Genomic DNA, 13,459 nt, shown 5'->3' with positions numbered 1-13,459 from the left:
ACGAGTCAAGAGTTGAAAAGCCTACTAGCTTAGCAAGATAAGTAGGAAAATGTGGAGTCTTGAATGAGGGATAACCTTCTGGACACGAACCCACAGTGCTGTACTTCCTGACCCAACAGGGGTTGCACTCTTGCTACTGATTCATAAAGCAAAATTAAACTGTATGAGTTGGCTGACAGAGTGGTCAAATCCTGACAAGAATCCCTTAATTTTAATTGTCCCCGATCTTTCTAAACTCACCCCCCAAGCAACTTAAGAGGCAAGCACAAAGGGAAGAGTTTCAATATCCACAGCTACTTAAAACAGAGTACAGCWACCCCAAAAGCTTGAAGAAAGATCAACCAGTTGTCTTCTCCCTGTGGGGGATCTTCTCACAGCATTGTCTTGCCACAATACTGTGAACTATGACTACAAGCCTTGAGAAATTCAGTATTTGTAAAATACTGATATGAGATAATAAAAACTTTTCTACAAGTGTGTTCAGTTGAATTGGTTGGAAACATAGAGTTCCAATCAGTAAACCTGGCCGTTTCTAACACACACAGTTTTGTCACAAAAACTATGCCACAAACTGGGTTAACCTGGTAGGATTCACAAGAGGCCTATGACAGTAGGGGAGGAGGGAAAACAATATCTTCCCAAATCTCTTATCTTTTCAAACTAATTTAAAATCCCCATTAAAAATGAAGCTATTATGTATTTGAYATAGGTTACTTACCACAGTGATTTTCTATTCTAAAAAGGAGCATTCTTGGCACAAGTAGTTCACAATGGCCCACTTAAAAACCTAGGAAATAACCTGAACATTTGAAGAGGAAAATGACTCAGTCTGTACACAGCAGAAATGCTGTGGAGGGGGGAWGAAAAGCATGAAGAACATTTTAGCTACTCTGGGAGGTAGAAAAGATGCTCAGATGCTCCTTGTACTATTCATGGAAAGAAACAGAAACACTACTGTGTAGATTATCTTCTGGGAAAAACAATCTGACAAGGATTATCACAGGAGACTGCACTGCAAATTCGATTAATCTACAGCTGTTGACAAAAATATCATGCTAATGGCAYAAAGGGGGAAGACCTATCRACACACTYAAATTTTCAGATGTAGAAATAGACAAGTCAAATCCTTTTAAGTTTCCTAAACATTTAGAAATAAGTCTATTCTTATTTATTAGAGGTGATCTCCATTCAGAGACAAGATGACTTCCCACATTAACTTCCACCGGACCACAGCCTGAGAAATACATAAAGAATCAATGAATGCACAGGACACGGCTTTCTTCAGTACAACAGAACTAATAACATGTCATGGTTCCAGAGAGTCTTTGATGATTTCATTATCACCTCACTTATTATTTAAAGGGAGTACATGCAAAAAATGGCAATAACTCATGCTGTGCAGGAAAGTAATGAAATGCATTAAATCAAGATTACTAAAGCAATAGRTAAGTGTCAAATATCAGGCAAACCATGTTATCTAAAAAGATAAGTTGTGAGAAAGTTGAAACAAAGGTTTCCTCTTCATCAAAGTGATTCACTTTGGATTGTTAGCAAAATAATTTTGTTCCCTTTCTTGATGATTCCTGTGGAACAATCTGGGTCTTTCCTTTCAGTGTCTCAGATTGAAAAGGCAAAAATTTACTTTTTTGTTTGTACTGTCTAGACAGACAGCAAAAATGGAATAGGCCTGTAATTRAGCATAAATATGTAAGAAGTTCACMATTTAAGAAGGCAAAAAAAGGTTTTACAGCTTTGTTTTTTCAATTGAATGTGCTTAGCTGGTTGGATTAATCTTTTCAAAACAGCCAGAAACTGTTGAATTTAATTTGAAATTTAAAAAGGAAGTATTTTCTTTCCATAAAAAACATGCTGTGTATATAAATAAGGATAAAAAGGGAAGACTACACATTCCTTTCACCTACTGGGGAAAGAAATATCTGAGCTCCTGTAAGTGTGTTATGGGCTATATTGTGCTGCTTGATGATTCCCACAGTAGCTGACTCATCCCGGAATTCACTGCCGTCTTTCCAAGATCTATCAGGCAGATTTATTAAGTGTTTCCTATTTCCACACATGAAKCATACTGTTTAATTTTGCACTCCTCTTTCTTCTTTCTTCTCCTAAGATGGATACCCCGCTTTTTACTCTGCTTCCCTACTCTACCTTGCAAATTTAAGCAAAATAATACAACTAGTTAATGTGCTCTTTGAGGGAAAAGAACTTTTTTGTCTCTCAGAAGACAAAATGAACTTTATTCTGAGCAAGARCGTCTCTTAATATATAGACAAAAATATCTTTAGAAAATTGTGCAACATCTCTAATCTATAGTAAGTTAGAAACAAAGATGACAAATGAGCTAGCTAACCTTAATTCTAACAACCCTTAAGTACAGCACATTTACCCTTTCTAAACCATGACTTTACAATACAAATAAATTGAGAACTATGAGAAATTTGTTGACACCAGACTTGAAATATTTCATGAGTATTTCATAAGTCCAGCTCTGTGAAGYAGACTAGTTCAGCTAAATAAAACAAGTCCCCCAAAATGAAAATAATAATGAAGAATTTTATGAATAAAGTTCATAAAGCTCATGACTGAGAAGACTTCAACTTGTATTTGATCATATTAAATCTGCCACCTCCCAAACTCTGTATATCCAGTGCAATATCGCCAGATTGCATTAAGTTTTCCTTATTTTTCTCTTAAAGCCTCAATGAAACAAGAAAAATTATAAAAACAATCACTATTTCTATATAACAATATCCCATCAAAGTGACCCRACTATGAATCATTTAACTGAAACACAAATGACTTTCACTGAATGCAAGGGCTTCAACCACAATATTGCTATTCAGTACAAGAGCTAGTAACAGGTAACAAGCCCATAAAAYGTCTATGAAAGGAATAGTTTATTATCCTAATTCCTCTGCAGTTGAGGGAAGTCSTAACTTTTGTTTTGCTTCATCTGACAAGGCAAGTCAGGTCTGCCTATTCATCCTTGCTGCTACAGCCAGGATGCTGYTGCACAATGACACAGTCAGCATGTTTAGCACAGGAGCTGCTCCAACCATAGTGTGGTTTTAGTCCATAAATACACACACATGTGTTTATCTTGACCTACTGCTCAAACAGGGCTTAAATTCTAACATATCTCAAAGAAATCAAACAGTATGAAGGACACTTCCATAACCAGCCTCTATGGAATTTTAAAGGACAGGTCCAAACCCTGGAACTGATACAAGGAATAGGTATGTAAGGGGTCTATTACAGAAGGAGAAAAAAAAAAGAAGGGGACAGGACAACCTAAGTACAAAATTACTGCAAGCCCATTTATACCAGTTGTGTCCCTTCAATTCTGAGTTACACTCGATATATTAACTCCTTTCCCTTAATTACTAGCTCTGGTACTTTTTTACTCTTCATTACAAAAATATAGTACTGTCTCTTGACAGAAGTTTTCTTTGGTCAATCAATTTCAACAATCCAGTAAGTAGTTTAGTCAATAACACCTTAATAAGGCGTTAAAAAGAAAAATAAATAATAATTTAATGATAATTTTCAGCTTTCAGTTGCAAATTCAGACTTATTTGCACGTCTGTCTTCAGCAAGCATCTCCAACCATTTTGACAGAAATAATCAGAGCCTCTCCACTATTACTTCACCTCTTCTTTATGGTCACTAAATTGGAGTTTCACTATCAAATTACTCTGTCCTTATAACAGCGTCTATATCAGATGTGTTATCTGGTAGATCATGGGYTACCTATAATATCATCCATTTTATTTCATTTTTCAATTTCCCTCATTCCTTCTCTGCCAGTCAGTACAATTACTGAAATGGCTAATATTCACTCAAATAGTCCTGCAACTAGTTCTGTTATTTTCTGACATCTTCACAAACATCTGTGTCTTAATAAGATCAGTTTCTATCTCCCCTTAGCTTTGTAATTTTTTTGAGATGCCACAGGAGAAATGCTCCTGCTTTAATTCTTCAGGTTGCTTTCAGTTTTGTGGAATTTCTCTTTTATTTTCTCTCTTTAATCTTAGATGCATGTGAGCTACAGGCCATGGGCACATTTTGCAATCATCATGGGGGTCCAAATCTGTCCAGAGAGATACCTGTATTTCACATGGACTGAATCTCATGAAGCACAGGAGAGAAGCAGCCTCAGCTAATGGTCTAAACAGGTATGTTCAGCCCATCACCTTATCGTACCCACAGTCTGGAGGTGATTCTCACTYTACCTCCAACACAGAATTTGGCAGCCACCAAAGTCCTTCATTACAGCATAAGTTAAGAAAATTCATTAATCATCTCATCCACTTTGGATCTAAACACAGTCAATGATGTAAAGCTGTTGGATGAACATGTGGCGTGGAGTAACTCTGCCTTGTTGTCACACACCTGACTCGGCTGATAGCCTATTCGAGGAACTGAGTTTACAAATTTAAAACTCAACAGAACTGCCCATTTGTCCATCCTACAGGTCTCCTTAGGATCATATACCTCCCTATCAGTCAATAGCACTTGCCTATGATATTCCAGTGCATATTCCCAGTTACAGGTGTTAGACTTTATTACAACTCTGAGAACACACTTGTCTAACACACTATGAATTGATCTATGACTTACAGTTGTCACTTCTGGGAAAAGTCAGAATAGAAAACAGGTTAAAAGAGATCTCTAGAAATGCAAGAGAGCTCCTTCTAATTCGTGCTTGTAAGAGCTCCTTCTAATCCATAGAGGAGTTCTGAAACTTCATCATCTCAGGTCACCACAACCTCCCAGGGGTGACAAAACCCTGCTGAACACCATGATCCAAGTAAACAGAGGCACAGGAAGGGTGCATCTTAGAAGTCCTCTTAAAAGCGTACAACACGTAAACAGTCTTGTATGCAACAAAGAGACAAAAGGCTCTGAACACTGGAACAAGGGGAACCTAGKGGTGTATGGGTTTTTATAAAGTCATTTGACATTCTAACTCAATTTATATTAAGATTCAGCATCAACAGTGTCATCCACAAATTCACAGGARAGAGCAGTTATGAATATAACAGTTGGAAGCCAAATATTCATTGAATTTCATGTCTCTGACAATCCACAGGGGAGAGAACTTTGACTGAAAGTGGTTTAAGTCTAAGATGATGAAAATTTCTTCCAAAGCCATCTCCACATCTCAAGTATCCATAACGGTGCTCATCTGAGCAAATCTTCAAGATATAACAATATTGTTTATGCCACAAACCTATGTTCTCACCTCTGCCTGGCCAACTGCCCTCCTGCACATTCTTGTGAGGGCTGGACCACTGAGACACCTGCATTTCCATTACCACTGATTGCATTTGGGAGCCAATGCTTCAAAAAGCAAAGTGGGATCAAGCATCTCTTATTTTTATAGAAAGCAGGATGCAAACAAGGAACAGGAGACATTAATACATGCACATCTATGAGAAAAAACAACGATTGATCAGCAATTCTAGGTTACCTCATTCTGTACTATTGCTACACCGTTGTCCACCTGATTAAGCAAGGAAAAAGTATCCTGCAGGCTAGCCAACACTGAAAGCAGAACTTTAAACTAGAAAAAACAGAGGAGAAAGAGATTGCTCAACAAGTACAGAAGATGTGGATTGGGTAGGCAAGCCAAGGGCCTGGGTGATAAGAAGGAAGCGACACAGCAATCAACAAAACAGAGCTGAAGTGGAATCTCTCCAAGTACCAGGATTGTGAAGAAGGAAGTGTGTGCAAAACAGCCTCATGAATAAAGTTCTCAAACCCGTACTGAGGAATCAGCACACCTGGGTGCCTGCCTGAACTGCCTCTACACTSATGCACACAACATGAGAACAAACAGGAGGAGCCAGAAGTCTGTGTGCAGTTTCTGGACTGTGACCTCATTCGGATGATGGAGATATGTCGGGATAACTCACAGGACTGGTGTTCTACAATGGATGCTTAAAGGTTGTTTGTAACGACTGGCTGGCAAGGGGCGGTGACTTGCCTTTTATGTGAAAAACCAGCTCRAATTTGTGGAGTTCTGCCTTGGGACAGTTTATGAGGCAGTCAGTAGCTTACAGGACAAGATTAACAGGCAGACTAGCATGGGTGCAACTGTAGTGGTATATGCTACACAGCATGCAGCAGGGATCTACTGTTTACGCTATATACTTTGTACCAGGCAGAAGTAGATGATGCCTTCCAGGCAACTGAAAGAAGACTCATGTTCACAGGCCACACTTCTCATGGTGGAAATTCTAACCACTGTGATGTCTTCTGTGTGGAAGGACAACACAGCAGGGCTTAAGCACTCTAAAATTCTGCAGTGCCTTGATGGTAACTTCCCATGGTGATCATGACATCAAAGAAAGAAAGGTTCCCTGCCTGACCCACTATGTATAAACAAGAAGAAATGGATGTGCACGTGGAAATTGCTAGCAGCCTTAGCTGAGGTTTGGTTGTAGACAAGTCAGTAGTAATGTACCCTCCATAGCCCCAAATACTCTGTTAAATAACAAGAGAACAAGTTTCTAGAGATCCAGTGTTTAACAAAGAGCTACTGCAATATTTATTCTGTTTTTGAAGTTTCTGAAGACAGAAGCCGCAAGAATCAAAAAAGCTGTGTTCAATGCAAAGCGTATTGAGGAATACCTTTCAATAATCTAAGACCCTGGAAATACAAAATCACCAATAAGTTAAACCAGCTAACTACGCCAACCTTCAACAACAGCCATACAGAGTAAAGTGCCACACTTTCAGCTCACACCAGTGTGGCTACAAAGTTTAGCACACAAAAGCCAATGGCTAATCCAACTAGAAGGCGAGGAAGAAGTAATTCATAAAAGTCTATTTGAAATATGAGTAGGTACTTCTAGTATAACAGTGGTGCTACCAAATAACACTGAAGGATTATAGTTTATTTCCTAGTACTATACATAGAAAAAAAGTTTAGGCCAGTTACTTTTTTCAAAAAAGTGCTATCAGCACTTAAACGGAGATATATGAAATTTTTAAAATACAAAAAATGTTTAAAAATGGAAAAGCACTAGTGGCATAGAATGAAATGGAACATGCATGGGGTAAGGCTGCTTATACCATACCAATTTTTCCTTGTGACCTTTTAAACAAACTACAGAACTAAGAATGGACTTTTCCATCTACTGATACATAACACGAAATGGAATGCTAGCAGTGCTTATTTTATTGTAATTTCTCCATCAAGGTAGCTAAGCAATACACTATTTTAATGTATATATACATACATTTATATTAATCCAAACAGTATTTCAAATCTTATATTGTCTTAAAAGGAAGCAAAACTTACAAAACAACACATACCTGATATACCCTGAGACTCTTTCTGTAGATCACAGTACCACAGTCTGTTCACTGGATCACAGCCTTCTCTGATAGACAGCAAGACATAGCGACCATCATCTGACACCTGTAAGAAGTTACAGAAAAATCAAAGACAATTCACGCTCTGGAAAAAGAAAATTTGAAAAGTGAGATCACACACACAAATCTAGTGCTGCTGTTAAATGAACATTATGAGCGACAATCCCCTTATAAATTATCTGATGAAGCTTCTTGGTTCACTTTTGCACGTGCATGTACACCCACAACAGAATTTCTGAARTAGTGTCTGCTAGTATAGGAAGTCATCAATTATCCTTCTTGCTGCTCGGGCTCGGCAAACAGCAAAGCTTTTGGAAGTGCAAGTCCAACAAGGAAAGACACAAAGTAACAAGAAGTCATCAACTTAGCTTACCTCTCCTGACTGAGCAGCTTTGAGCATATTCCAAAATCACCGTATCTAGATGTTTTTTTTAACAGAGCTGACAGAGGAGGCCGTTTCCTGTCTACATTCTTATATGATCATATGTGATAGAAATTTAAACCCCTAGTCATAAAATATCCATCTGGGTTCTGGAAATTTTCCACTTGGCCCTATACACATCTTCAAAACAACTCTTATACAGATATTGTAAATTATGYATAATTTACATTATTAAAATTATTAAAATTACTTCTTAGATATACTTCAGTTTATATTTGTAACATGCACAGTATCTGTAGAATGAATTATGAAAAATAAATTTTAGACTAATTAGGTTCTGTATTCCAACAGTTACACAATTTTGAAGACACAAGAAGGGGATCTAGAAACAAATCTCAAGTGTATGAAAATTAACAAAAAAACCCAACAACCAAACACYCCCCAAAACAAAAACAAWCCCCAAATGAGTRTTTTCAAATCGTTTTTTTTACAGGCATTTTGTTATGAGCAAATTATACCAGGAGGAAAGTCCATACAGCCAAAAGYTCACAAGACAAACAGAAAAGAACACCTAAGATTCCTAGCCCCCAAAAATCCATTGTATGAAAYAGCAAACACATCTTTAACAGGGTAGCCTGCAAAACTGAGGTGTTTTACCTCCTCCTTTCTAGAAACAAGTGTATCTAGAAACCAAAATTAGGTGATCTCTCGTGAAAGATGTATCTTCAATGTTTTTAGATAAGTTGTAATTGCAGATATCAATTAAATTAGGAAAATGTCTGCAATATGCTGCTTAAACATATGTCCATACTTGTGAAAGCACCAAGTTTCCTTTCCTTCCTCATCAACCAAAAAAACATACAAAATAATTTTAAGAYATAAAAACACAAATTGCAGTTAAACTCAAGAGTATGACACACAAAATTCTTTCAGTCACGGTCAAAGGCAACATATTCTCTGATTATGTGAGTTAAACAGTTAAGACTGATCACTTTACCCAAGAAAGAACAGAGATCTGCAAATATCTGATGTTGCTTAAAGAGCAATTCAGAACCTCTGATGACAGCGAATCTGAGTACATCTAATTTTCCCTTCCATATTCTCAGCTGGACTAGTTAAGAGTTGATAGCAGTTTATGTTTAATTTGAAGTAAGAATTCCCAAAGCATCTTGCTGGTGGGATACCAATTATGTCTGTTTCTATCACTAAAGCTATTCTTGTACCAGTAAGTTCTACAAACCAAAGGAATTTGACAGAAACAGGACAAGACAGTTGACTGCAGCATGCTAAAATTTTCAGTATTATACCGCAGATTTAGACATTCCCACTGCAAAGTTACAGTTTGATGAGCAATCTTGGCCAACAGCATTAACTTATGCAGTCTCCACCTCTAGCTCTTCCTACTGCTATTGTTGCTTGTGTCCCCRCAAGTTCATTCCCCTTGTAATGCCAGTATAAGCATCTACCATTTGTGAAGCAAACCAGTTTGGGGAAATGATCAACATTAAGGAAAAATTTAAAACCTCCAAAATACAGAAAAGAAAAAAGAATCCAGAGGAAAAAACCCACCTAAACAAACRAAACAAAGAATCCAGGAGGGGAAGGAGAAAGAAAAAGGAAAAAAACGCAAACAGTCCACAATAAAAAAAAAGAGGAATAAAGGAAGTCCCTATGCCAGATTAGTATCTCAATCAGTTCACTGTTCAGTTGCACAAATGGCCAAGCTAACCAACTGCACAAAGCATCWGGAAACATAAATAACAGGGGTAGAGATTGCTCAGGGCAGCTCAGATTGCAGCACTGACAAATGTGTAATCACAGCCCAAATGCCACTGRCCCTTCACTGTAAACAGACGAGCCTGGGTTTCAGGATGGCAAAAGGAAATATGGTTTACCAACTATCATTTGGACTATTCTTACACTGCTACATCATCTTCATTAGCTGAGCTGCAATTCTTGCTCTCAGCTCACAAATTTATGAACTGAAATGTCATACTASTACCTCACTCAAATCTCAGAATAGATTCATGCTTCAGCATAAGGAGGACAGCTGCAATGTCAGACCTGGTTTCCCACATTTAAGATGAAAAGGAAACATATCTCAAGAATTTCTGAGAGAGATCTGGAATTCCAGTCAGAGCATATTTCTCTTGTTAAAATAATTACTATAATTTCAAACAACACCCACTGGTAAAAAGTAAGCAGGCTATAAAGCAATTGCAACTCTTAAAACAACATTAAGTATACGTCAAAACAAGACAGAAGAAATCCTTTAGCCTTTCAACTGGAGCTTTAAAAAACCTTCAGCATAACAATGATTTTAGCGGCATAACACAGCACTAACCCCTAACTCAGCACTAGTAAAGGAAGGATCATTTCACAGARCTGATGTTTGTATGTAGCTTTTATTTTCACTATTACTGTCAGTCAGTTGGCSACATTGACCTTGTTAGAGCTATTACTTCTTAAAAATTTGTTGTGACCATCATCCTAACATACCACCATACACAACCCTATCATGGAGATAGCTATACTCCCAAGTACTGTTTTAYTTACTCTTTCAAACACCAAAATCTTTAAATCCACCTTTATAAAAGAGTTGTGGTTTATAGTGGGGCATTTTTTGTGGGTTGCTTTTTCCTAGCAAATTTGTTTKAATTTTACATGTTCTCTCCATTTTGATGAGAGTAACCATTGCTTAGACAAACATTAAGAGATTAAGTGATTTACTTTTAACTTCAATATATCAATRAGCAGCAAAATATGAAAAGTTATTTAAAGCTTAATTAGAAAAAGAATCTTCTAACCACTTAAATATTTTCTTTCATTACAAAATATAATTARTTCATTATACAAGCCATATAAGGTACCCCAAAGGGTTATGAAGATCCACGGCAAAAGCAAAGTTAAACATTTTGTCAAGCAGCAGCAGATTTCGGACCAAAAATTCATACATAATTAAACAAACAATAACGAAAATGAATGAACAGGAGAAAGCTGTCAGGTTTTTAGACTTGCTGGCTTTATGTATCACTCAACTAAAATGTCAATATGAGAGATTAGAGTGTTCTACTTTCAAGTCATGTGCATGCCAACGGTGAATATTAATGCAAGTTCTGTGAACACTACCGGGACAGTCACCATTGCCAAGCACGGGATAAGGAACAGCTCTGTATAGTTCACAAATAGGGRCCCTTAGACTACATAGTAATATACTAAGGCAACTATATACCCATACACACCACTCCTTTACAGATAATTAAATTCAAAGATTTACTRCTTTTACCCTTTTTTATCATCAAGGTGGAAAAAAATCTAATCACTGCAAAATTTGCTTCTGTGTAACAAGGTACTAAAAATAAAATAAATAAAATTCAGTTATTAGATCCCATGCCTGTGTTTAGAAAAATATRAACTCTCTTCTTAACTGCAGGCATCAACACTATGATAATCTATAACCTGATCTGCATCTGCAGTTATTTCACAAACTACTGCTCTTCATGCACTGGTGCCCTTTGCATATGAAACAGAGCACTGTCATTGCTATCTAATGCATTTCCAATGAAGCACAGCAAATAAATTACGTACAAAAAAAAAATAATAAAAATTCAAAGTTCGCAAAAATCACAGACAGAATCAAAGCTTTCCAAAAAAGCTAAAAGGTCAAATTACAAACTGAACTCCATGTATCCAGCCACGAAAGATGAGATCATCCAGAAAAAGAAAAGATGTATGGCAATAAAGATGCAACCATGCAATGCATGGCATTAATAACTAGGAACTAAAAACTCATTACATCAATAAGCTGCATTTTAACACTGCTACAATTTTCACTATATGTTATGGATGTAACACCTTAAAACTACCCACAGAGACTGACTAGATKTTTTTTTTAAATACTTATTTATGAATGAATGCAGTCACCAGACTCATGACAGCAGTTACTTCCTTAACTTTAGATATATGCTGCACAAAGACTTTTGCATAATACCACTGACCCTGGATATGACTTAGCTAAGAAGAATTTACATGCAAGAAACCTTTCACTTGATGCAGAAATTACCTCTTCTGTTATTTATGAGTATTTTAAAGCTCTCTATCAGATGAACAACGGAAAACATTAAGCACAAAAATCCACAAAGCATTTGGCTTCTACAGACAAAAAAGAAAAAAATTACTGTAGAATTTGCTGAAGCATTTGGTAAGTAAAGAGCAATTACACTGAACAGCCTCAAGTGTTCTAATATCACAGATGTGCACATGCACCTGTGCCACAAAGATCTGCTTGCATGATGACAAAGAACCCCCACTGTAGTCTCTCAGTCTTTCAAATTCCACTTTTATTATCTCACTTATTAGAAAAATCAAAGCTATTTTCTTTCCTAGAACAGGAAACAATTTTTTCATTAAATGATTGTAAATGGTTGTGGGGTTTTGTGGGTTTTTTTTTATGGGGGTTGTGGGGTGTGGTACTGGTTTGTTATTTTTTTTTAATGAAAGGAACATAAAGCTATGTTCTGATATTATCTTTGCAGTGGTGCCAGAAAGTCACTGAACCTTGCAAATAGCTCCTATCACATTTTATGTTCTTGCAGTCTTTTSAGATATTGAGGTTTGGGGCAAGAACTCCCTTACACAAAGCAACCTCTTGGGACTAGTCAKCACAATTCAAGCCACCTGAAGCTGCTACTCTCGGGCTGTAAAGGCTTTGTTTGATTTTCTATTTGCAGAGAAAAATGGTTTTGGAATCCACTAAACTTCAGAAGCCCTAATGATGGGTGATCAAAGGAATGCATAATTTCAGGTTCCGACATTCTCAGGCGCAGGGTGACACACCTTATGCTGAACTTGGACATGATTATATACAAACATTCTGATGTGTTCTATCCTCCCCCTCCCCAGATTAGAAAACTTGCTGTGGATATTAATTCAAATTCCTTGTTCCAGCTGTACTTTTTTCCTCGAATTTTAGATACAATGTGCTGGTATAAAGAACACTTCTATTCTCACCATATCCTATTGAGACTCTGCTAAGTTTGRGTGGAAGGAGCCCTATTGAAAACAGAGAACTGGGATTTTGACCCTAGATCACTGTGCTTATGACTATTTAAATTCCAACAGGACACCAGGCAGCCTTGTTCAGAGGAGGTACATGCATGTTTACATGCATTCTCTTTCCTAAGTCTAGCACAGAATCAAATCAGTAGTCTTCTGGGGTGACAAACATCCCACACAATTTTTACTGTGGCTTTCAGTTTGTTTTTTGAGGAAGGAAAGCACCACAGCATCTGGAATCTACCTATGTAAGAAATTACTATCTACCATAGTTCCATGTGCAGCCASGATTACCTGTCTCTTTCTTAACAGTAAAATTCTCCAGGCCTAATGCCAGGGATGTAGGAAGATATTCATACCAGGCTTCTATTCCAGATTCAGCCTTGACTAAGATAGTGTAAGGTTTTAGGAAAATTCCCACAGCCCTGTTTTACCCAGCAGTGTGTCTCACTTGAGCAAACTGACAATGTTTTCAGCCCTTCCCCTTCATGCTGCTCACTCTTCCCCTGTGGATGCTTCAATGCTGCTGCAGTGAAAACACTGTAGCCAGCCCACAACTGGCACAGCTTACTCCTCTGTGYTCTGAATTTCATTTGCAACATCACCTCCCTGGTTTAGAACCAC

General features: G+C 37.3%; 1 protein-coding gene across 2 annotated transcripts in view; it reads right to left on the bottom strand.

The window, feature by feature from the left end:
• The window catches only part of PREP (prolyl endopeptidase), an 87,602-nt gene that overhangs the window by 55,011 nt on the left and 19,132 nt on the right, over nucleotides 1–13,459 (bottom strand). For both annotated transcript variants that reach the window (XM_057375411.1, XM_057375412.1), the window contains exon 7: nucleotides 7,339–7,444. In XM_057375411.1, the coding sequence (XP_057231394.1) occupies nucleotides 7,339–7,444 (106 nt within the window). The remainder of the gene's footprint in view (nucleotides 1–7,338; nucleotides 7,445–13,459) is intronic.

This window comes from Malurus melanocephalus, unplaced genomic scaffold (genome assembly GCF_030028575.1).
Source record: "Malurus melanocephalus ecotype Western Australia unplaced genomic scaffold, MMel_1.1 scaffold_248, whole genome shotgun sequence".
Taxonomy (NCBI): domain Eukaryota; kingdom Metazoa; phylum Chordata; class Aves; order Passeriformes; family Maluridae; genus Malurus; species Malurus melanocephalus.
Note: the sequence above shows the minus strand (reverse complement) of the source record. Positions and strands in the feature narration are given on the sequence as shown.